At 48.5% G+C, this 24,191-nt stretch overlaps 1 protein-coding gene and 2 pseudogenes across 1 annotated transcript; 1 reads left to right on the top strand and 2 right to left on the bottom strand.

The window, feature by feature from the left end:
* The first annotated feature begins 1,654 nt into the window (after positions 1-1,654).
* Positions 1,655-7,042, top strand: LOC136055897 (olfactory receptor 14C36-like; annotated as a pseudogene).
* A 2,149-nt stretch (positions 7,043-9,191) lies between these two features.
* LOC136055875 (G2/M phase-specific E3 ubiquitin-protein ligase-like) lies at positions 9,192-14,428 on the bottom strand (annotated as a pseudogene).
* A 2,580-nt stretch (positions 14,429-17,008) lies between these two features.
* On the bottom strand, positions 17,009-17,947 carry LOC136055899 (olfactory receptor 14C36-like). Its single transcript, XM_065747765.1, has one exon. The coding sequence runs from the start codon at positions 17,945-17,947 to the stop codon at positions 17,009-17,011; it is 939 nt and encodes a 312-aa protein (XP_065603837.1).
* Positions 17,948-24,191: the final 6,244 nt, after the last annotated feature.

The raw sequence follows: 24,191 nt of genomic DNA, 5'->3' as shown, positions 1-24,191 counted from the left end.
AGTGCATTTAGAGTTAAAGAGTTCATGCTCCAGCTCCGTGGATCATCGATAGTTCCAGGTATAGCTGTCTCAGAAGGGAAGAAGAACTCCATTCCCCAGAGGACTTTGCGATGCTTTGCGTTCTTACGTGTTTACGCTCAGAGGGAAAGATAGAACCTGTCTGCGGTCACGGGACACTCTCTTTCCTTTGGGATCGACTCAGCAGTGGGTGCTCGCTGCCGTCCGCCTTCAGCGTTGGCGTAAGGCCTTCGGTTTATCGGACACTCTCTCTTGCTCATTTTATTTGATTTATTAGCTTTAATTCCAATTATATTGTATTATATTGTGTTATTTTGCTTTCCGATATCTTATTTAGTAAATTAGCTTTCCTCCTCAGATCGTTGCCGCTGTTTTGTTTCTAGGCCCATCTCCCTTTTTCCTTTTCCCTTTCCCCCTTCCCTTTTCCTGGGGTGTGGGTCCATAGGTCCCCCGCACAAATCGTCACGGAACCGGGCCAAACCTGCCCGTAAACTGTTGACACCCACACAGCTCAGCAGCAGAGGATGTGATTTCTTCTTCCCAGTCATCTCCCCTGAGATGTCCTGGGGATTCCAGAGCTGACAGCTCCTGAAAAGCAGCAGGATCATCACTGCAATACATACTTTCAAGTCAGATCAGTTAATCACCACATGTCCACTGGATTCCAGGAGCATGGTTGGACACGTTTGCACATGAGAGAAGCAGATGTCCAATCTGGAAACCTCTGCTCGTGGCATGTATGACAAAGGGGACAGATCAGGACAGGGAGGGGTTGGCTTCCCTTATACAGCACAGTGATTCAGCTGAAGCAGTGCTGATTCAGCTGAGATAGACACCTGCTTCCTGAGCATCAGTTGGAGCCAGAAGGAGGTATGCTAGGCCATCCTAAACGCCACCAGAGCCCTGTGCCTTTTGCACCTATCCCCATGCAGCATGTAGTGTTATTCTGCTGACCAAATGGATGAGCTCACAAAAGAAGAGCCGGATCTTCCTCTCTGCTCCATCTGTGGCATACTGTGCAGTTGAAGGCATTACAAAGCTATGACACATCTCCATTCTTTCTGTGATGACACTTGAGTTTGCTCTGGGCTCTCATTTTAAAGGCATCAGAAGAAGCCTAGGGATATGTCTGTTCCCAGTTGACAGGAAGGTGGCAAAAAAGGTTGTTCCAGTTTTAAAGAAGAGCAAGAAAGAAGACCCCAGCAATTAATAAGGACCTGTCAGTGTCACTTCAGTGCCAGGTAAAATTATGGTTAAAGTGATGCAGGGAGTTATTAAAAAACAGTTGTTTTTGGTCACAGCCAACTCTGGTTCATGAGGGGAAGATCCTGTTTAACTTCATGTCCTTTGGTGACACGGTCACCCATGTAGTTGATCAAGGGAAGCCAGCTGATGTTATATGTTAGGATTTCAGTAGAGCATTTGTTTCTCACATTACCCTTCTGGAAAAATGTTCTGGCATATGGAGAGATAGGAACGCACTGTGATGGGTGAGCGTTTGGCTGAAGGGTCAGTAAAATAACCCAGTGGGTTATTGTAAATGAGGTTCCATCAGCTTGGCAAGTGGTCACTAACAGGGATTCCCAGGGCTGTGCACAGTGCTGTCTCAGTTCACAGGAGCTCAGTGACAAGAGCCATGTGACAACATTCTTGGTGGTGTGGACATCAGTGATGTCAGAATAACTGAGTTGTTGCAGTGGTCTGTATTACAGTGATGCCAGAGTCACTGGGCTGTCACAGCAGGCAGGAGTGTGTTGATGTTGGAGTTACAGCACAGAGATGCCAGAGTCACAGTGCTGTGAAGGAGAGACAAGGAGTGATGACACATCAATACAGACTGGGGGCTGATCTGCAGGAAAGGAGCTCTGCACATGAGTTAGCATCAAACATGGCATCCCCAGAGCCAAACTCTCCCAGTGAGGCTGTGGTGCCTCCACCTTGGGCCTGAGAGATCTGAAGTTCAAAGGTTCATTGTGGTTGACTACTACTTTTTCAGACTGGGCCCTTCTCACATCCAAATCCTGTGCTGAGACACATTGCCCATGTGGGACTTGGGCCTCACAACATCTTGCACCCCACGCAGAGAGCTGCTGTCCCCTTGTCTATTCACTTGATATCACACAAACCTCCATCCCTATGCCACAGGAAGGTCCCTGAGCCAACATGAGGGACAAGATCTCCCTTCTAATGCTCTGAGGATAAGGGCTCGGCCTTTCTGCTTCGTGAGATAACAAAGGGTTTTCTCAGCATCACAGCCACCATCACAGTCCCTTTGTCAGCCTGTAACCTTGGCTTCCAGTGATCTGCTCCAACAAGTCCCTGGGGAGGCTGTGTTGATAAGGGCCCTCCGTGGGGCCTATTATTACTCCAAAGTCACTGCTACTTCTGACTTTAACTTCTTGAGCTCTTTCTGCTAACTTCTCTCTGCACTGGATGTTGATGGACTCAGCAGCTAATTTCCCCTGGGGCCCATTACAGTCTAAAGAGCCCTCCTGTGCCTTCCTGTCATCTTCTTCAAGTGTTCAGAACTTGTACAGCAAGTTGGAGAAGTGTCTGGAGAGAGTCTAAAGATGAAGAGGCTCATGAACATCTAATAGGCCAAATTGTTTATTTAATTACAGTCTGGCTTCAAAAAGAATTTGGAGCGGCACTCAGCAATGGATGTTGATCCAGGATGTCCCCGAATGAGTTTGTTCTGACACTGTGCAGACAAACATCCTCCTCAACTTTGCCACCCCATTTCTACTCACATTGGCCCCATGGGAAGTGCATGACTTTTCCTCTGAAGTCACCCTCTCAGTGTTAAACCTCCTTTGCACGGACTCCACCTTGCTTTCCTCAGAGAACCAGCTGCACATGGACAAAGAAAGATTTTTTTCTTTTTTTTTTTTGTGAAGAAACAGAAAGGAACACAATGCAATTGAATGAACAGTAAAACAGTCTTCAACTGCATGCCATGTCCAAGCTGCATCTCATAAATCTTGTCTTTCACAGGGAACATTTGTATAAGAAATGAGTTAGACAGAGATAGGAAGGGATAGATATAAATACAGTTAAGGAGTTGTCAGAAGAGTTCATTTGACTTTGGATAGATGGATGGAGCAAGTTCCAAACTCCCTGATGGTCACGAAGCAGCCAGGGAATTGGGAGGTATCTGAGTGAAGACCGAGCAAGAGATGGGGGGAATCTGGAGAGCAGTGGGAAGAGCATGTGTCCAGATGACCTGCTGAAAACATGCCCTGACATGTGGTCATTTATTTTTTTTATTCTTTTTTGCAATGTTACTGACATTAGCATCTTTCAGACTTACAGCTTCAAAAAGGAAAGAAGATCCATTTGTGCCTTGCACAGAGGCTGGTGCCCCCAAAACATCCTGCCCAGAACTGCCAGTGGCAGCCCTCAGGGTTTGCACTGACTGAGTCACACTGTGTACCGATCTCTTTTCATTTCCTCAGATCTTGTTTTAGATGGTCACATACAGCACAGGACGCTTCATGCCCTGTAAACATCTGATCACAATTCCTCACAAACCCTCCTTGCTGGTGAGTATGAGATCCAGTAGAGCACCTCTTCTCTTTAATTCCTCTTTGGCTTGGTCATGAAGCTGTCAGCTGCGCTCTCCAGGGATCTTCTGGATGGCTTATGCCCTGCTGTGCTATCTCTAGAAGATGCTGGAGTGAGTAAAGCCCCTGACAGTGACAAGGGCCTCAAAATGTGAGGCTCCTGTTTGTCTTTTTAGGTCCCCTTCCTCTTGTTCTTCCTGATCAAGAAACCAGTAACAGGCACTGCTGGTCTCCTCTTTAAGCCATTTCTATCAGTTCACAGTGGGATCCTCTGCCCTCTCCAGGCAGAGCTCAGTGTGCTCTCACAGACAGAGCAGTAGCCTATCCTTGTCCTCCTTGACCACCCCCTGTGAAGAGTCCTTATCCCTCTTTTTCATCGCTTCACAGGTGGGAACCATCCTGCCATGTTTCTGTGATCCAAGAAGATCCTAGGTCTGCAAATGCAAACAGATTTCTAGCTCAAGGAGTTCATAGTTTTGGTGTTCTCCTTAGTGTAAAGACACTTTAGAAAGCTTTCCATTCCCAAAGCATCACTGGATGTATCCTGGCTGGATCCTGTGTCTACACAATGGTAGTGGTGCTCAGAAGGTGGAACGCGGGCAATAGAGCCATTGTGGGGCTTGGAGCTGTCCAGCCAGCACCAACACTCCTAGGGCATGGCTTTCCTGAAGGTGCTGTGCTGCATTTTGCCAGCTGGCTGTGGGTGTGCTGGAGACCCCAGGGAACTGACATTCAAAAGAGAGCCCAGAACAAACTCAGGTGTCATCATTGAAGGAGCGTAGGTGTGTCCTAGCTTTGTAATGCCTTGAACTCCAGAATATGACACAGATGGAGCAGAGACAATGACCTGGCTCTTACGCTGAGCTCATCCATTCTGTCAGCGGTATAACTCGGCATGCTCCAAGGGGACAGGTGAAAAATGATACTCTCAGGTGTCCTAAAATCAGAGCTCTGGTGTCATTTAGGATGGCCAAGAATACTCCCATTCACATTTGGCTCCCAGCTAATGCTCAGAAAGGAGGTGGCTATCTCTGAGGTTGTCTACCACAGCTTGCAGGCAGTGTTGCCCACATCTAGGTGCACCCCAGACACCTTGTTCATCAGCAATTGTCTGTAAGTGAGCAAGTGACTCTCCTGAAATTTTTGCACATGGATGGTGGTGAGGCTCTGGAACAGATTGCCCAAGTAGTTGGTGGATGCCCCATCCATGGAGGCATTCAAGGCCATGTTGGATGGGTTGTTGGACAACATGATCAGGGGGGTGGCAACGCTGCCCATGGCAGGGGGGTTGGGAGTGAGTGACTGTAATGTCCCTTCCAACCTAAGCCATTCTACGTCTCCATTATGTGTGATTCTGTGATCATCCAGCAGCCTTTCAGAAGCTGTTGGCCATGGACACTCACGGACATCTCCAGGGAGATGGGGAGAAGAAAATCACATCCTCTCCCGCTGAGTTGGGCTGGTCCCCTGGGACACAAAGTGCTCATACAAGCGGGCAGAGCTGCAGAGAAACAGCTGTGTCCGGGAGCAGTTCCTGTGAACCACGTATTAATGCTGGGGGCATGATCTGCAGGTGACAGAGGGAGAAGAGAGAGAGGAGAGGGAACTTACAGGATGTGTGGGATGTGAGCAGGCTGTGAGCTCACTGGAGCAGCATTACTCACAGCCTTTAACACAGTAAGTCTCTCGCTGCAGGCAATGCAGCTGCTTTTCCTGGAGGGATCAGTAAATCGGGGATATCTCATGGCAGCTCAGGCTGCAATCGCTCGTTGTTTCTTTCTCATGGAAAAAGACCTGCTCCATCTGAGGGCTTCCCTGCTGCAACGTCAGAACACAGCCCTGAGGGCTGCGTGTGCCAGGACGGCTGCAGGCTGTGCTGCTGGGGGTGCAGCCGGGTGCCCAGGGCTGTCGTGCAGAGCAGGGTCCCTGCTGTGCCCCAGGGGCTGTGCCGGGTCAGCGACTCTGCCGCCTGCCAGGCTCAGCACTCAGCCTGCCCGGGGAGCTGCCCAGGGTGCTGTGGGGAGACGTGTGGGCAGGGCAGGGGACTTCTGCTGCCACAGCTGCTGTCTGGGGCAGGGCATCACAGCTGCACTGCACCCCAGAATGTTTCCAAGGGTGCTTTGCAAGAGGAGAGACAAGGCAGGGATTTTCCATTTGCTGTTCTTAGGGAAGGGGAAAGGGTTGGAGGCAGGAATCTGAAAGGAGCTGGGAAAAAGCAACACATCTCTGAGAATCCTGCATTGCTCCTTTCTCAATCTGCCGTTCTGTGAACAGTCTCCTAAGATGCTTTCAGCCTTCCCTCTCCCTTGTCATTTACAGCAGACGTGAACACACGCTTACCCTGCCAACAGGACACTTCATCAAAGGCAAACCTAATTGCACAGAGTTTGGAATGAGAGCTCTGAGTGCAGACAGGGTAAAGGTATGGGATGTGGGAACTGATTTTCTCTGAGGATGGTCTTGATTTGTCATAATCTTCTGCACTCCTAACAGCAACTCCACGCCCAGGAATAGCAGAGCAGATGCCCAACAGCAGCTCCATCAGCGAGTTCCTCCTGCTGGCGTTGGCAGACACGCGGCAGCTGCAGCTCCTGCACTTCTGGCTCTTCCTGGGCATCTACCTGGCTGCCCTCCTGGGCAACGGCCTCATCAGCACAGCCGTAGCCTGTGACCAGAGCCTGCACACACCCATGTACTTCTTCCTCCTCAACCTCGCCCTCCTCGACCTGGGCTGCATCTCCACCACCCTCCCCAAAGCCATGGCCAATGTCCTCTGGGACACCAGGGCCATCTCCTACGCAGGATGTGCTGCACAGGTCTTTTTCTTTTTGTTTTTATTTTCAGCAGAGTATTCCCTTCTCACAGTCATGGCCTATGACCGTTTTGTTGCCATCTGCAAGCCTCTGCACTACGAGACCCTCCTGAGCAGCAGAGCTTGTGCCACCATGGCTGCAGCTGCCTGGGGCACTGGTGTTCTCTATGCTCTGCTGCACACTGCCAATACATTTTCTATACCACTGTGCCAGGGCAATGTTCTGGACCAGATTTTTTGTGAAATTCCACAAATCCTCAAGCTCTCATGCTCGCAATCAGACTCCCTTAGGGAAACTGGATTTATTGTGGTAAGTGTTCTTGTCATATTTGGGTACTTTGTATTCATAGTGCTGTCCTACGTGCACATTTTCAGGGCCGTGCTGAGGATGCCCTCTGAGCAAGGCCGGCAAAAAGCCTTCTCCATGTGCCTCCCTCACCTGGCCGTGGTTTCCCTGTTTGTTGGCACGGACTTCTTTGCCTACCTGAATCCCCCTTCCCTGTTCTCCCCATCCCTGAACCTGGTGGTGTCATTTTTGTACTCAGTAGTGCCTCCAACACTGAACCCCCTCATCTACAGCATGAGGAACCAGGTACTCAAGGATGCAGTGAGGAAAATGATGGCAAGGACACATTTCAGGAGGGATTAACTTCTCATCTTTCTCTACAACTGACTCACTGTTGTTCCTGTAGCAGGCTCATATTATGCACTTTCACCTTTAAAATGCTTATCTATTTCTATTGATACATTTTTTTTGCTGTTCATTTATATGTGTGAGTGTGTAATAAATATTATTGGTTATTATTCCTAAACATGCGTTTGGATTCTGTCTGCTTCTACTGAGGCATCACGCTGCTCTCTATCTCCTGGAGCCCATACGAATTCTGGGTCAGTGCTGACTCTCATGCAGCCTCTGTTCTTATCTCTGTATCTATAGAGAAATGAGATGCCAGCAGGCACTGTGGAGGTGATACAGGCTGGATTAGCATAATGGATGTTCGTATTAGGCTAGGGACCAATAGATTAGTTCATCAAAAGGAATCCAATTGTGCTCATCCTGAAACTTTTTCTTGGGTTGCATATAAATTGTTTTGACTTATAGTGCACCAAATTAGAAAGTTGCTCGTTACGTTATAACAAGCAATGGGAATTTGCCATACTGGGGAGAAAAGAGCTAACAGGTGATCCTGAGGGCATTGTGTTGAGGAGGAAAATGAAATCAAAGGGAGGAAGTAGGTGCTGTAGGAAGGAGGATGTGAGGAGTCAGGGGCTGTGCTGGGGGCACACCTCCGTAGCCCTGCATGCATGCTGCCCCATGCGGTGCCTGCACAGAGCTCCCAGGGGCTGCCTGAGGGGTGGTGGAGCCGGGCTGTCCTGCAGAGGGGAATGGACACGGAGACACTGTGCTGAAGGGCTGGGGCCCCAAAATCACCCCGGAACTCAGCAACCCCGGATGTGCTGTGCTCACCTTGCCTGGCTCTGCTGCTCTCTCACTGCCCCTCCTCAACAGGACATGGGGGGAAGTAAATTAAACAGCTCTCAGGTGGAAACAAAAAGCACCTTATTTTTTCCTTGCTTAGAGCCTAATGATAACAAATGTTGTGTATTAATGGCTGAAATGGAAGTGATTTGCTATGTTTGTATTTCAGTTTTGTTGTCTCACATCCTGACCTTTTCTTTAACATGGAACAATAATAACTTCCTAAATTAGCCCTGTGTACAAGTTAGTTATTGCTGTTCTTGCTGTCTGACCCACACTGTTGTGTCACTGTAGAGCTGGGACACTGTCAGTCACAGTGCTCTGGATTCCTAAGTGAAGGTTGCTAAGTTACAGAGACACTCTTATCTACCAGGTGCCAGCTGCAGGTACTGCAAGGCAAAGAAACAATTTAATGAACAATTTAATTATATGTGCTATAAAAAGATGTGTTTTACTGTAACACAACCTTAGTTCTGAGATTTACCTGGACTTCTGAAAGGCCTCTGGCATGGTCCCACATCACTTCCTTATCTCTATGAAGAGATACGAGAGATGGATTTGAAGTGTGGACACTTCATTGGATGAGACATCGGTTGGAAGGTCGCAGCCAAAGGGCTGTGGGAAAGGGCTCTCAGGTAAATGGTCTCCAGTAGCTGGAGGCCAATCACAAGGGGTGTCCCCAGGGGTCATCCTTGGGACCAGAGCTCTTCAATGTCTTTATCAGTGGCATGGATGATGAGATAGAGCGCACCCTGTGCAAGTATGCTGATGACAGCAAGCTGAGTGGTGCAGTTTTAACAACAGAATTAAGAGATGCCATCCAGAGGGAGCTAGACAGGCTTGAAAAGTGAGCCCAAGGAAACATCATTCAACAAGATCAAGTGCAAGGTTTTGCACTTGTGTGGGGACAGTCTCTGATATGAGTGCAGTCCAGGAGAACTCCTTGAGAGCAGCTCTGCAGGGAAGATCTTAGGGGTCCTGGTAGATGCAAACCTTAACATGAGCCAGCAGTGCACGCTTGCAGCCTGAGAGGCCAAGTGTACCCTGGGCTGCAGCAAAGGTGAAGTGGTGGCCAGAGCAAGGAAGGGGATTGTCATCTACTCAGACCTCAGATGGCCCCATCTGGAGTACTGTGTCCATGTCTGGGACATCCCAGAACAAAAAAGACACAGAGCTTTTCGAGCAGGTCCAGAAGAAAACCAGAAAGATGATCAGAGGGCTGAAGTACCTCTCCTGTGAAGACAGGCTGAAAGAGCTGGGCTTCTTCTGCCTGGAAAAGTAAAAGCTCAGAGCAGAACACATTGCAGCCTTCCAGTCCTTAGAGGGAGCTAAGGAACAAGAGGGGAATCAACTTTTCACATGGGCAGATAGTGACAGCACAAGGAAGAACAGTTTTTAAGTTAAAAGAGGAGAGAATTAGATGAGATATTGTTCATGGTTTACGGGCTGGATCGGCCTGGTTCTGTGACGATTGGTACGGGGGACCCATGGACCCATGCCCCGGGAAAGGGGAAGGGAAAAGGGAGATAGGCCTAATAACAAAACTGCGGCAATGATCTGAGGAGGAAAGCTAAGTTACTAAATGAGATATCAGAAAGCAAAATAACACAACACAATATAATATAATTGGAATTAAAGCTAATAAATCAAATAAAATGAGCAAGAGAGAGTGTCCAATAAACCAAAGGCCTTATGCTAAATGCTGAAGGTGAGATGGCAGTGAGCACCAACAGCTGGGTTGATCCAAAAGGAAAAAGAGTGTCTTGTGACATGCAAACAGTTTTTATCTTTCTCTCTGAGTGGAAAAACATAAAACAACAACAACAACAACAACAACAAAAAACCAACACAAAGTCCTATGGGGAACTTCTCTTCTGAAACAGGTATACACGCTTCTGAGCTTGACCCAGACCTTCCTGAACGAAGCAAAAAATTAACAGAGGCGACACTTTTAAAACCATCTGCACCACCGCTTCAGGATCCCCTACCCCTGTGTGTGTTCCGCTGTTGGATGGCAACTGGGGGAAGGATCCCAAAGAGCATTGGAAAAAGGTATTTCAACAGGCAGCAAAAGAGGAGATTCCTGCCCCACAAACATTTACAGTCTTGGTATGGGAGACTGGACCCCAAGAATTGAGAGAGTTTCATTGGGATTTAATAAAAGACAATCTGCAAGGCGGTTCTTACATGCGGTCTGGGAGCGCCATTTACTCAGGCATTGCTGGACAATATCTTCGCTACCCAGCTATTAATGCCATATGATTGTGGTCAATTAGCCAGTCTATTGTTGAAACCTGCACAAAGGTAGCTATGAAAAGATCATTGGCAGCACTTGTGTGAAGATGAAGCACTTAGGAATTTGGAGTGACCTCAGCCAGATCCCCTATTTGGGATAGGTACAGCCCAATTGACAGGAGCCACTCCCTTTAATAATCCACAACTTCAAGCACAACTACCAGAAGATGCTCTGTGCACTTCAGTGCAATTTGCCTTGAAGGTGCTGTTAACCCTCTCTGAGGATGGACAAAGGGAGACATCATTCACACAAGTTAGGCGGGGACCACAAGAATCTGACATGCAATTTATCAGTAGGTTACTTGGTGCCCTTAATAAACAGGTGGCAGATGAGGATGCAAAAAGTGCCATTATCATGAAACTGGACATAGAGAATGCAAATATGGACTGCCATAGGATTTTGATGTCATTACCGAGACAAGCTAACCTGGTCAATATGATAGAGGCTTGCAGTAGGGTGGCATCCACAGAGTTCTCAATGACTGTCCTAGTGGAGGCTTTTGTCCACGCATTACATCCTGGCAAAGACAAAAGGTGCTACAATTGCAGGAACAGCTGAAGGTTCCAAGCCACCTCAGCCAAACACCTTTAACTTAACACTACTACGGATCTAAGGATGGGGGCTTGCCTTAATAGCAGTGAATGCCTTCGGAAGCTTTTAACATCAGACAAACCTTTACAAGATGGAAGATGCATTGAACAAAAAGAAGTTAATGGGTATGCAAACAGCCCAAGAAGTACCTTCAATTTCAGTAAAGAACCAGAAGGGTTCTTTAACATGGTTACAGCTTCACAAATTTCAGATCTATCTCCAGAATTTTTTTGTTTCTTGCCTGCTGTAAAATTTAGCAAATCATTTACTTTCTCCCTACCTACTTTGTTCTCCTTTCTGTATCCCCATAACTTTGTTCTGTATATGACCGCATGCTTCAGCATGGAAAGATAAGTCCAGAATAGCTGTAAAGATAAAACTTCACATCTTCACTAAATTTAATTCTTAAAATGCTGCTGGCACCACTGTCCCAACACTGAAGCAGCCAGGTGACAATAGTTTCATCTGAGCGCTGTACAAACGCCTTTCTTGAGCTTTGGATTTCAATCATCTTCAGGCATCAATAGCGGTAGCAGTGACTTCCTCATATCACTGTCCTCTCCATGTCTCTCACTTTTCTTAGTTGCCTTTCTCGGTGGTAGTGGGTTTGAGGAGGGCCCCTCGCCTGGATCTTCCTCTTCTTCCTCTGCTTCTTCTTTCCGTTCTAGATGTAAAAATCCCTTTCCTCCTGCCGTCCATGCACCTCCTCAGCTTGGCCTGAGCCCCGCAGCCTTTTATCTGCTCCTCAGACCTCCTCTCAAGTGCATTTAGATTTGCAGAGTCATTAAGATTAGAAAAGACCAAAAAGGTCATCAGGTTCAACAGTCCAACCAGGTCCTGGCCCATCTGCATCTGGCAGCAGCCCCAAGATGTCAAAAACTGCTGCTCCCATGGCATTGTTGGGACTGGCTGTTGATGTTCAGGGCCCAACGTGGTACCCGGGAGTGGCTTGGCTCCTGGGCTGGCTCTGTCCTCCTGAACCGACTCCTGCAGAGTAAACAAGGCTGGCTCTGGGACTCTGCATCACAACGTTGGTGAGGGGAGCAGCTTCGAGTCCGGGCCCTCCCTGGCTGTGTGCACTGGCTTCCATCAGCTGCTGTGGAACCCCTCGAGGACCCCAGTGCTGCCCGTTGGCTGAAGCTGTGGGTACAGCTCTCAGCACTTGGGGTTGGTGGGTGCCTGCTCCCACGGCATGTTTGGGGCTGGCTTGTGGAACCTGGGACCTGGCACTGCAGTGGAGAGCGACTTTGTGTCTGAGCACGCCCTCCCTGGGCTGGAGGTTGTAGCCACATGCTAGGGAGGGCCTCAAGGACTCTGACTTTCCCTGTCTGGCCAAGTCTGGGGCAGCATTACGGCAGCTCCCATGGTGCTCTCGGAGCTCATTAAAGCTATTTTCAACTCGAGATAAACGTGGGGAGATTCTCCCATGGTCTGTCCCATACCGTCTGGACAGGCTGCTGCTCTCAGGCACACGGGACCCACGATCTGGCTCTGATGGTGCCTGGCTGGTGGTGCTGGAAGTACTGCTCTCCAGAGCTGGGGAGCCTTGGGATGGCCCCAGTCCATGCTGGCTGGTGGTGCTGGAGTCTGTAAGAGAGGCAGGAAGGTGAGCAGGATTGAACTCCTGCCTGGGGGTGGGACTGACTCCCACCTCTCCAGGGTAAAGGGACATAAGCAAGGCCGCCCTGAGCATGCAGCACACAGCTGTTTGCCTCTTACTGGTGCCCTCTCCAGCGCAGGCATTGTACTCCCAGGTGGAGGTGCTCTCACTCAAGTTGGATCAGCACCGATGGGTGCCCTGTGCAGCGCAGGAGTGCAGAGCAGCAGCTCCCAGAGCCTGGGGAAACAAATGGGTTGTGGACATGAGGACTAATTGACCTGAGCCAGAGAGTGCCTGGCACAGCTCTGCTGTTCAGTCCATGCTCCCCAACCCTGCGCTGAGGCTGTGATCCCATGCAGAGCCCCAGAGGGCTGCTGAGGTAACTCACCCTGCTCCCTCTCCCTGCTCCCTGCCATGTGGGTAACGGCACTCACTGGCATTGCAGCGCTCATGCCTCTCTGGTAGTGATGCATATGCATCATTGTCCTCCCATGTTGGCCTCCTGTCAGAGAAGGGAGGGAACATCATGAGCACCCACTACGCCAGAAATAAAACTAATCCATGGCATCCTTCCTCCTCCACCCAATCCCCAGCTCCAGCTTCCCAATGATGCTGAGGCCTGGTTTAATGGCAGCAAAGGGCCAGGCCTGCCGGGGTTGTCAGTCCCTGGGCAGGAACATCTCATGTATCCTCACATCTTGGGAACTGGCTGAAAGACGCCAACCTGACTGGGTTTCAGATCCCCAGGATGAGCATTTCTGGGATAAACTTGTCCCTGTCTCTGCAGAGGGGACACTGGAAGCAATAAATTCCAGCGCACATGGCCTGTTCCTGCAGCAGAAACACAAGTAGCATCAGCGTGAGCGGGACCTGATGCTGCTAAGCTCCCACCGTTCCCACGGGGCAAGGGAAGGGCTCTAACCTGGACACAGGCCCGGTGGAACCAGGTGTGTTTGCAGGATGGGCACACCATGGTGCCATATGAGCTGCTGTCCCCCACAGGGTCCATGCAGATGATGCACATGGTGTCCTGCACTGGCACTGCCTCCACTGCCTGCTGCGGGCGGTGCTCCCAGCAGAAGGACCTGCAGGAAGATGGGAGGGGTGGGCAAGGTGAGAAGTGCTGCGAGGAGGGCAGAGGAACACAAAGGAGCCCCAGGCTCTGGCTCTGGCTCTGGCAGGCTGCTGGGAGGTGTCAAGACGCATTCCTCGCTACTTTGAACAGAACATCAACAGCCAGCCCTAGTGGTGCTGCTGGATGGCCGTGTGCTGTCAGCAGAAAAAGAACGGACTCTTCCACTTTATCAGAGTGATAACAGTGACAGTTTATAGGAAAAAATATAACTCTTAAAGAATACAAAGAATACTCCTGATTGTTTGCAGGTGTGAATCACATGTAACGCCTCCATAATCGATTGGTAAGGGGTTAGCACGAGGCAGTCACGCACCTAAGTTTCTTCTCTGATTTGTTGGCAGCAAGCAGTTTCTTACCTCACCCTAAATTGTAACTTTTTGCTCTTCTGCCAATACAGCTTATTTTCTGCTTATGCATCTCTCTTTTCTTGCTGAATTTGTCAAGGACTGTGACTGACCAGAGTCTGTATCACACGCACCACAGCCTGTAGGCCTTAGACCTTAGCCTAGGCACACATAATCATGTCCTCCACTAGCCAAGTATGTCTCTATAGTGTGCTGCACCCACATGCCCACCCACCCACTGGGATTCCAGTGCTGAGGGGGCTCTGCAGATGGACTCTGGTTCTATCTTTGCCCTTCTGAGGACCGCATGCTGCTCCCGGTTCCCTAACTGCCACAAACTGCCTCCAAAATTTTACAAACTCCCTCTCAAGTGCTCCTGATTTGTCCCAGGTTCTCCCAGAATTACCCCTAAAGTGCCCCCAGTGACCTGAAAAATTCCCCAAACTGCTCCCAATTGCTGCAAACCACCCTGAAGCTGGGACTCTGCCCACATCAAGAGGGGCTTTGAGGCACTGCAACACAGACAATCCCAGCGTGCGCTCCACCTGTGGGCAGCACTGGAACCAATGGCCGCCCGGCTTTCACCCATACCATGCAGAATTGAAAGCGAAACCAAAAGCTCTGCTGAGGCCCCCATTTGGGAGGGAATGGGGTCTCTGTGCCCCATATCCCCACATTCCCCCCTCTATTCCCACTCTCCCCTCTATCCCCACACCTCCCTCATGTTTTCTTGCACAAGAAAAGCTCAGAATCAATCAATTTTTATCAGGCAAAGATCTTGGTGGAGCAACAAAGGTTTTTTACTTGCTATTGCAATAGAGGGCATGTCCACTTGTGGCAAAGGAGAAAACATGCACTTAATCTGTGAACTGCTTCTCCTCCTAGACCTTTTCTCTCGTGGCAGGTAATTGTTCCTTCCCAAGATCGTTCTTCTAAAGGCCCCTGACATAGGTGCCAATTGAAAGAATCAGTGGACTAAAACATCTGTTGGGCAATACCCAAGCATTCTCTGTTAGAATCATATGGTAAATTGAAGTAAGATAGTGTGTGCCTTTGTCTCAAGTTATGCATAGTCATATTTTTAAAATTCTGATTAGTGGATGAAAGAGAGTGAATCATTCTACAGTACAGTGTCATCCCTTTGTCTGGGATTCCTTTCCTGGTTTTGCCTGGGATTCCTTTCCTGCTTTTGCCTTGACAAACTAAGAAAAAGCTAATTGATAGGCTAATAACATCATAATGAAAAGATAAGACTACACTAAAAAAAGTTATTTCCATGGATTCCGGCAGTGGAAACATAAATCCTGTACAATTTATATTTAATCTATCACTAAAAATAGAAAAAAATAGCGCACAGCAACCTAAATACCACAGAAAAATCACCCATTTTTGTTATACCATGACCAGTGTTGTTACTAATATACCATCCAGTGGATAATCCAGATGTTTTTCATCATTCACTATGGCATGCAGAAGTTATTTACAATACAACAATTGAAAAAACAATAAGTAAAAACACGGAATCCCAGTTATTGTGAGGGCTGGAGGCTATTTCTTTTTTTTTTTCTTTCTTTTTTTTTTTTTTGCAAGCTAATGTTTGTTTATTAAGCAATAACTCAAAGCATATATACACAGAAAGGCAGTATGTGCTAAGATCTGGTTGGTTCACAGTATACGATCCTGCACCTGCTATGTTTGTTCCAGTTGTTTCATCTAGTCGCTACTGTGGCCAAAGCACGCATCTTCTTCTCGCTGGTAAATGCCTTTCTGCTGTTCTACACAGTTTCTGTTCTGTTTGTGTGTGCTACTTTTCAAACAATTGCTAACCTTATGGCAAGGATTGCTTACACTTCTTCTAAAAAATACCCTACACAAAAGTGTCTGGAAGCTGCGATAGACAACCTCAGAGATAGCCACCTCCTTTCTGAGCATCAGCTGGGGGCCAGATGTAAATGGGAGTATTCAGGGCCATCCTATGCGAAACCAGAGCAACCCAAGAAAAAGTTTCAGGATGAGCATAATTGGGTACACTTGGCCTCTCAGGCTGCAAGCGTGCACTGCTGGCTCATGCAAGAACAGCAATAACTAACTTGTACACAGGGCTAATTTAGGAAGTTATTATTGTTCCATGTTAAAGAAAAGGTCAGGATGTGAGACAACAAAACTGAAATACAAACATAGCAAATCACTTCCATTTCAGCCATTAATACACAACATTTGTTATCATTAGGCTCTAAGCAAGGAAAAAATAAGGTGCTTTTTGTTTCCACCTGAGAGCTGTTTAATTTACTTCCCCCCATGTCCTGTTGAGGAGGGGCAGTGAGAGAGCAGCAGAGCCAGGCAAGGTGAGCACAGCACATCCGGAGTTGCTGAGTTCCGGGGTGGTTTTGGGGCCCCAGCCCTTCAGCACAGTGTCTCCGTGTCCATTCCCCTCTGCAGGACAGCCCGGCTCCACCACCCCTCAGGCAGCCCCTGGGAGCTCTGTGCAGGCACCGCATGGGGCAGCATGCATGCAGGGCTACGGAGGTGTGCCCCCAGCACAGCCCCTGACTCCTCACATCCTCCTTCCTACAGCACCTACTTCCTCCCTTTGATTTCATTTTCCTCCTCAACACAGTGCCCTCAGGATCACCTGTGAGCTCTTTTCTCCCCAGTATGGCAAATTCCCATTGCTTGTTATAACGTAACGAGCAACTTTCTAATTTGGTGCACTATAAGTCAAAACAATTTATATGCAACCCAAGAACAAGTTTCAGGATGAGCACAATTGGATTCCTTTTGATGAACTAATCTATTGGTCCTTAGGCTAAAACGAACATCCCTTATGCTAATCCAGCCTGTATCACCTCCACAGTGCCTGCTGGCATCTCATTTCTCTATAGATACAGAGATAAGAACAGAGCCTGCGTGAGAGTCAGCACTGGCCCAGAATTCGTATGGGCTCCAGGAGATAGAGAGCAGCGTGATGCCTCAGTAGAAGCAGACAGAATCCAAACGCATGTTTAGGAATAATAACCAATAATATTTATTACACACTCACACATATAAATGAACAGCAAACAAAATTGTATCAATTAATAGAAATAGATAAGCATTTTAAAGGTGAAAATGCATAATATGAGCCTGCTACAGGAACAACAGTGAGTCAGTTGTAGAGAAAGATGAGAAGTTAATCCCTCCTGAAATGTGTCCTTGCCATCATTTTCCTCACTGCATCCTTGAGTACCTGGTTCCTCATGCTGTAGATGAGGGGGTTCAGTGTTGGAGGCACTACTGAGTACAAAAATGACACCACCAGGTTCAGGGATGGAGAGAACAGGGAAGGGGGATTCAGGTAGGCAAAGAAGACCGTGCCCACAAACAGGGAAACTACGGCCAGGTGAGGGAGGCACATGGAGAAGGCTTTTTGCCGGCATTGATCAGAGGGCATCCTCAGCACGACCCTGAAAATGTGCACGTAGGACAGCACTATGAATACAAAGCACCCAAGTACGACAAGAACACTTACCACAATAAATCCAGTTTCCCTAAGGTAGTCTGATTGCGAGCATGAGAGCTTGAGGATTTGTGGAATTTCACAAAAAATCTGGTCCACGGCATTGCCCTGGCACAGTGGTATAGAAAATGTATTGGCAGTGTGCAGCAGAGCATAGAGAACACCAGTGCCCCAGGCAGCTGCAGCCATGGTGGCACAAGCTCTGCTGCTCAGGAGGGTCTCGTAGTGCAGAGGCTTGCAGATGGCAACAAAACGGTCATAGGCCATGACTGTGAGAAGGGAATACTCTGCTGAAAATAAAAACAAAAAGAAAAAGACCTGTGCAGCACATCCAGCGTAGGAGATGGCCCTGGTGTCCCAGAGGACATTGGCCATGGCTTTGGGGAGAGTGGTGGAGATGCAGCCCAAGTCGAGGAGGGCGAGGTTGAGGAGGAAGAAGTACATGGGTGTGTGCAGGTGCTGGTTGCAGGCTACGGCTGTGCTGATGAGGCCGTTGCCCAGGAGGGCAGCCAGGTAGATGCCCAGGAAGAGCCAGAAGTGCAGGAGCTGCAGCTGCCGCGTGTCTGCCAACGCCAGCAGGAGGAACTCGCTGATGGAGCTGCTGTTGGGCATCTGCTCTGCTATTCCTGGACGTGGAGTTGCTGTTAGGAGTGCAGAAGATAATGACAAATCAAGACCGTCCTCAGAGAAAATCAGTTCCCACATCCCATATCTTTACCCTGTCTACACTCAGACCTCTCATTCCAAACTCTGTGCAATTAGTTTTGCTTTACTGTCTTCACTTACTTGACATACGGTGTTAAAGGCCATGAGTAATGCTGCTCCAGTGAGCTCACAGCCTTCTCACATCCCACATATCCTGAAAGTTCCCTCTCCTTTCTCTCTACTCCCCGTCACCTGCCGATCATGTCCCCAGCATTAATACGTGGTGCACAGGAACTGCTCCTGGGCACAGCTGTTTCTCTGCAGCTCTGCCTGCTTGTATGAGCACTTTGTGTCCCAGGGGACCAGCCCAACTCAGCGGGAGAGGATGTGATTTTCTTCTCCCCATCTCCCTGGAGATGTCCGTGACTCTCCATGGCCAACAGCTTCTGAAAGGCTGCTGGATGATCGCAGACTCACACATAATGGAGACGTAGAATGGCTTAGGTTGGAAGGGATATTAAAGTCACTCACTCCCAACCCTCCTGCCATGGGCAGCGTTGCCAACCCCCTGATCATGTTGTCCAACAACCCATCCAACATGGCCTTGAATGCCTCCATGGATGGGGCATCCACCACCTACTTGGGCAATCTGTTCCAGAGCCTCACCACCATCCATGTGCAAAAATTTCAGCAGAGTCACTTGCTCACTTACAGACAATTGCTGATGAACAAGGTGCCTGGGGTGCTCCTAGATGTGGGCAACACTGCCTGCAAGCTGTGGTAGACAACCTCAGAGATAGCCACCTCCTTTCTGAGCATTAGCTGGGAGCCAAATGTGAATGGGAGTATTCTTGGTCATCCTAAATGACACCAGAGCTCTGATTTTAGGACACCTGAGAGTATCATTTTTCACCTGTCCCCTTGGAGCATGCCGAGTTATACCGCTGACCGAATGGATGAGCTCAGCATAAGAGCCAGGTCATTGTCTCTGCTCCATCTGTGCCATATTCTGGAGTTCAAGGCATTACAAAGCTAGGACACACCTACGCTCCTTCAATGATGACACCTGAGTTTGTTCTGGGCTCTCTTATGAACTTATGAACTTATGAACTCTTATGAACTTATGAACTTATGAACTCTTTTGAATGGCAGTTCCCTGGGGTCTCCAGCACACCCACAGCCAGCTGGCAAAATGCAGCACAGCACCTTCAGGAAAGCCATGCCCTAGGAGTGTTGGTGCTGGCTGGACAGCTCCAAGCCCCACAATGGCTCTATTGCCCGCGTGCCACCTTCTGAGCACCACTACCATTGTGTAGACACAGGATCCAGCCAGGATACATCCAGTGATGCTTTGGGAATGGAAAGCTTTCTAAAGTGTCTTTACACTAAGGAGAACACCAAAACTATGAACTCCTTGAGCTAGAAATCTTTTTGCATTTGCAGACCTAGGATCTTCTTGGATCACAGAAACATGGCAGGATGGTTCCCACCTGTGAAGCAATGAAAAAGAGGGATAAGGACTCTTCACAGGGGGTGGTCAAGGAAGGCTACTGCTCTGTCTGTGAGAGCACACTGAGCTCTGCCTGGAGAGGGCAGAGGATCCCACTGTGAACTGATGGAAATGGCTTAAAGAGGAGACCAGCAGTGCCTGTTACTGGTTTCCTGATCAGGAAGAACAAGAGGAAGGGGACCTAAAAAGACAAACAGGAGCCTCACATTTTGAGGCCCTTGTCACAGTCAGGGGCTTTACTCACTCCAACATCTTCTGGAGAGGCAGCACAGCAGGGCATAAGCCATCCAGAAGATCCCTGGAGAGCACGGCTGACAGCTTCATGACCAAGCCAAAGAAGAACTAAAGAGAAGAGGTGCTCTGCTGGATCTCATACTCACCAGCAAGGAGGGTTTGTGAGGAATGTGAAGGTCAAAGGCGTCCTGGGCTGCAGTGGCCATGGCATAGTGGAGCTCAGGTGTCTGTAGAGAGGGCAAAAGAGAAGCTCACAACTTTGGGCTTCAGCAGAACACAGCTTGGCTTCTTCAAATGTCTGTGGGGTACGGGAAGGCAAGGTAAGGCTCTGAGGGGAATAGGGTCAAAAAAGGTGTTATCTACCTAAGGACCAGAACTTACAAGTAGAAAAAGTCCATTCCAAGGAAGAGAAAGCCAAGCAGCAATGTCAGAAGTCTTGCAGGAATGGGAAAGATTGCCCTGATCAAACCCAAACAGAGCAGTGCAGAGATTTTTCCCAGTGTTCCTGCTGAGATGAGTTTAGCAAAGCTAGAGTTCCACTGCAATTGAATGTGTCCAGGCATATCAAAGGGAGGTAGAGCTTAAAGAAATGTGTAGGCAGGAAAAGGAAGGCTAGGGAGACTGTGGGCCCACAGTAGAATGGGGCAAGGAACCTGGTGAGACAGGACATGGAAAAATCACTGATACTCATTTCCTTCCTGATCTCACTGTTTATCAGTTGGATTGGGCCTCTTGGTATCCTATGTGCCAGAAACAGTTGGGAAATGCTGATGCAAGAAGAGGTGAACTCCGAGCACCTAAGGAAACAGGATCCAGAGTTGGAAGAGACTGACAGAAATCACAGAATCCTTGAGTGGCTTGGGTTGGAAGGAGAGAAAGCAATACCCAGAGTAGTGCCTTCCCATTTCAGATTCTTGAGACAAGAAAGATGTCAGCAAGCTGAACGGGGCTTGGGAAGGCTCAAACAAGAGGTCTGGGTTTGAATGCTTCACGTGTGAGGAGAGGCTGAGGGATCTGGGCCTGTCCAGCCTGGAGAAGGGAAGGCTGAAGAGGATCTCACTGCAGCCTGCCAGAACCTGGAGGACGTGATGGAGAGCACAAAGCCAGGCCCTTCCCCATGGTGCGTGTTGAGAAATAAAAGAGAGGTTTGGCCTGTGCTTCAGAAAAGCACCTTTTTCACCACCAGCTGATGCAAGAATTGGTGCATGTCATCCAATGAGGCTCTGCAGTCTGTTCCCATGGAGGCTTGGAAAATCCATCAGGTGCAAATGCTGAGCAACTTGGTGTGTCCCTCTTTCTGACAGGTTGGGCTGCAGACATCCCCCAGGTTCTCTTCCAGCCTGGCTTATCTTGTGATCCTATGGCCGACAGCTGATGGGAAGAGAGCAGATGTTTACAGAGCATGAAGCATCCTGTGCTGTTTGTGACCATCTAAAACAAGATCTGAGGAAATGAAAAGAGATCGGTACACAGTGTGACTCAGTCAGTGCAAACCCTGAGGGCTGCCACGGGCAGTTCTGGGCAGGATGTTTTGGGGGCACCAGGCTCTGTGCAAGGCACAAATGGACCTTCTTTCCTTTTTGAAGCTGTAAGTCTGAAAGATGCTAATGTCAGTAACACTGCAAAAAGAATAAAAAAATAAATGACCACAAGTCAGGGCATGTTTTCAGCAAGTCATCTGGACACATGCTCTTCCCACTGCTCTCCAGATTTTCCCCATCTCTTGCTCGGTCTTCACTCAGATACCTCCCAATTCCCTGGCTGCTTCGTGACCATCAGGGAGTTTGGAACTTGCTCCATCCATCTATCCAAAGTCAAATGAACTCTTCTGACAACTCCTTAACTGTATTTATATCTATCCCTTCCTATCTCTGTCTAACTCATTTCTTATACAAATGTTCCCTGTGAAAGACAAGCTTTATGAGATGCAGCTTGGACATGGCATGCAGTTGAAGACTGTTTTACTGTTCATTCAATTGCATCGTGTTCCTTTCTGTTTGTTCACAAAAAAAAAAAAAAAGAAAAAAATCTTTCTTTGTCCATGTGCAGCTGGTTCTCTGAGGAAAGCAAGTTGAAGTCCGTGCAAAGGAGGTTTAACACTGAGAGGGTGACTTCTGAGGAAAAGTCATGCATTCCCCATGGGGCCAATGTGAGTAGAAATGGGGTGGCAAAGTTGAGGAGGATGTTTGTCTGCACAGTGTCAGAACAAACTCATTCGGGGACATCCTGGATCAACATCCATTGCTGAGTGCCGCTCCAAATTCTTTTTGAAGCCAGACTGTAATTAAATAAACAATTTGGCCTATTAGATGTTCATGAGCCTCTTCATCTTTAGACTGTCTCCAGACACTTCTCCAACTTGCTGTACAAGTTCTGAACACTTGAAGAAGATGACAGGAAGGCACAGGGCACACGAGGGCTCTTTAGACGGTAATGGGCCCCAGGGGAAATTAGCTGCTGAGTCCATCAACATCCAGTGCAGAGAGAAGTTAGCAGAAAGAGCTCAAGAAGTTAAAGTCAGAAGTAGCAGTGACTTTGGAGTAATAATAGGCCCCATGGAGGGCCATTATCAACACAGCCTCCCCAGGGACTTGTTGGAGCAGATCACTGGAAGCCATGGTTACAGGCTGACAAAGGGACTGTGATGGTGGCTGTGATGCCCTTTGTTATCTCACGAAGCAGAAAGGCCGAGCCCTGATCCCCAGAGAATTGAAAGGGAGATCCTGTCCCTCATGTTGGCTCAGGGACCTTCCTGTGGCATAGGGATGGAGGTTTGTGTGATATCAAGTGAAAGACAAGGGGACAGCAGCTCTCTGCGTGGGGTGCAAGATGTTGTGAGGCCCAAGTCCCACATGGGCAATGTGTCTCATCACACGATTTGGATGTGAGAGGGGCCCAGTCTGAAAAAGTAGTAGTCAAGCACAATGAACCTTTGAACTTCAGATCTCTCAGGCCCAAGGTGGAGGCACCACAGCCTCACTGGGAGAGTTTGGCTCTGGGGATGCCATGTTTGATGCTAACTCATGTGCAGAGCTCCTTTCCTGCAGATCAGCCCCCAGTCTGTATTGATGTGTCATCACTCCTTGTCTCTCCTTCACAGCACTGTGACTCTGGCATCTCTGTGCTGTAACTCCAACATCAACACACTCCTGCCTGCTGTGACAGCCCAGTGACTCTGGCATCACTGTAATACAGACCACTGCAACAACTCAGTTATTCTGACATCACTGATGTCCACACCACCAAGTCTCTTGTCTCATGGCTCTTGTCACTGAGCTCCTGTGCACTGAGACAGCACAGTGACTCCAACATCACTGTGCTCATATCCACTATCACAGAATCCTAGAATATCCTGCAATAGAAAGGACCCACAAGGATCATTGAGTCCAAGTTCTGGCTCCGTGTGACCATCCAAAATAACAGACCATATGACTGAGGGTGTTGTCTTGCTTCTTGAACTCCAGCAATTTTGGTGCTGTAACCACTTCCCTAGGAGGCCTCTTCCAATGCCCTCCTTTGGACACTCTCCAATAGTTCTATGTCCTTTATGTTTTGCATTGCCCAGAAGTGCAACCAATGCTCCAAGTGAGGCCACAGCAATGCAGAGCAGAGCAGGGCAACTGCTTCCCTTACCTGTCTAGCACTGCTGTCCTCATTGCTCCTCAAAGGAAGGTTGGCCTTCCTGGCTGAGTGGGCACACTGCTGACTCACGTTCAATTTGCTGTTGATCAAGACTCCCAAATCCCTGTCAGTAGAACCACTCTCCAGTGTCCCATTCCCTACTCCGTGAGTACAGCCAGGGTTGCCCCTACGCAGCTGCAGAATCAGGCACTTGTTCTTGTTTCACTTCAAGTGGTTGGTGATTGGCCAGTTCTCTAAGTCATCCACATCTCTCTGCAAGGCCTATGCACCTTCAGTGGAGTCAACAGCTCCACCCGATCCAAAATCATCAGCAAATTTCCTGAAAAACTCTTCTAGTTCTTCATGTAAGCCGGTGATGAAAACATCAAAGTGAAGTGGCTCTAAAACACAGCCCTGCGAATCCCTGTTAGTGACCACTTGCCAAGCTGATGGAACCCCATTTACAATAACCCACTGGGTTATTTTACTGACCCTTCAGCCGAATGCTCACGTATCACAGTGCATTTCTCTCTCTCCATATGCCAGACCATTTTTCCAAAAGGATAATGTGAGAAACAAATGCTCTACTGAAATCCTAACATATAACATCAACTGGCTTCCCTTGATCAACTACATGGGTGACCGTGTCACCAAAGGACATGAAGTTAAACAGGATCTTCCCCTCATGAACCAGAGTTGGCTGTGACCAAAAACAACTGTTTTTCAATAACTCCCTACATCACTTTAACCATAATTTTACCTGGCACTGAAGTGACACTGACAGGTCCTTAATTGCTGGGGTCTTCTTTCTTGCTCTTCTTTAAAACTGGAACAACCTTTTTTGCC

This window comes from Cyrtonyx montezumae, unplaced genomic scaffold (assembly GCF_038088225.1).
Source record: "Cyrtonyx montezumae isolate F1298 unplaced genomic scaffold, pur_monq_1.0 scaffold_49, whole genome shotgun sequence".
NCBI lineage: Eukaryota > Metazoa > Chordata > Aves > Galliformes > Odontophoridae > Cyrtonyx > Cyrtonyx montezumae.
Note: the sequence above shows the minus strand (reverse complement) of the source record. Positions and strands in the feature narration are given on the sequence as shown.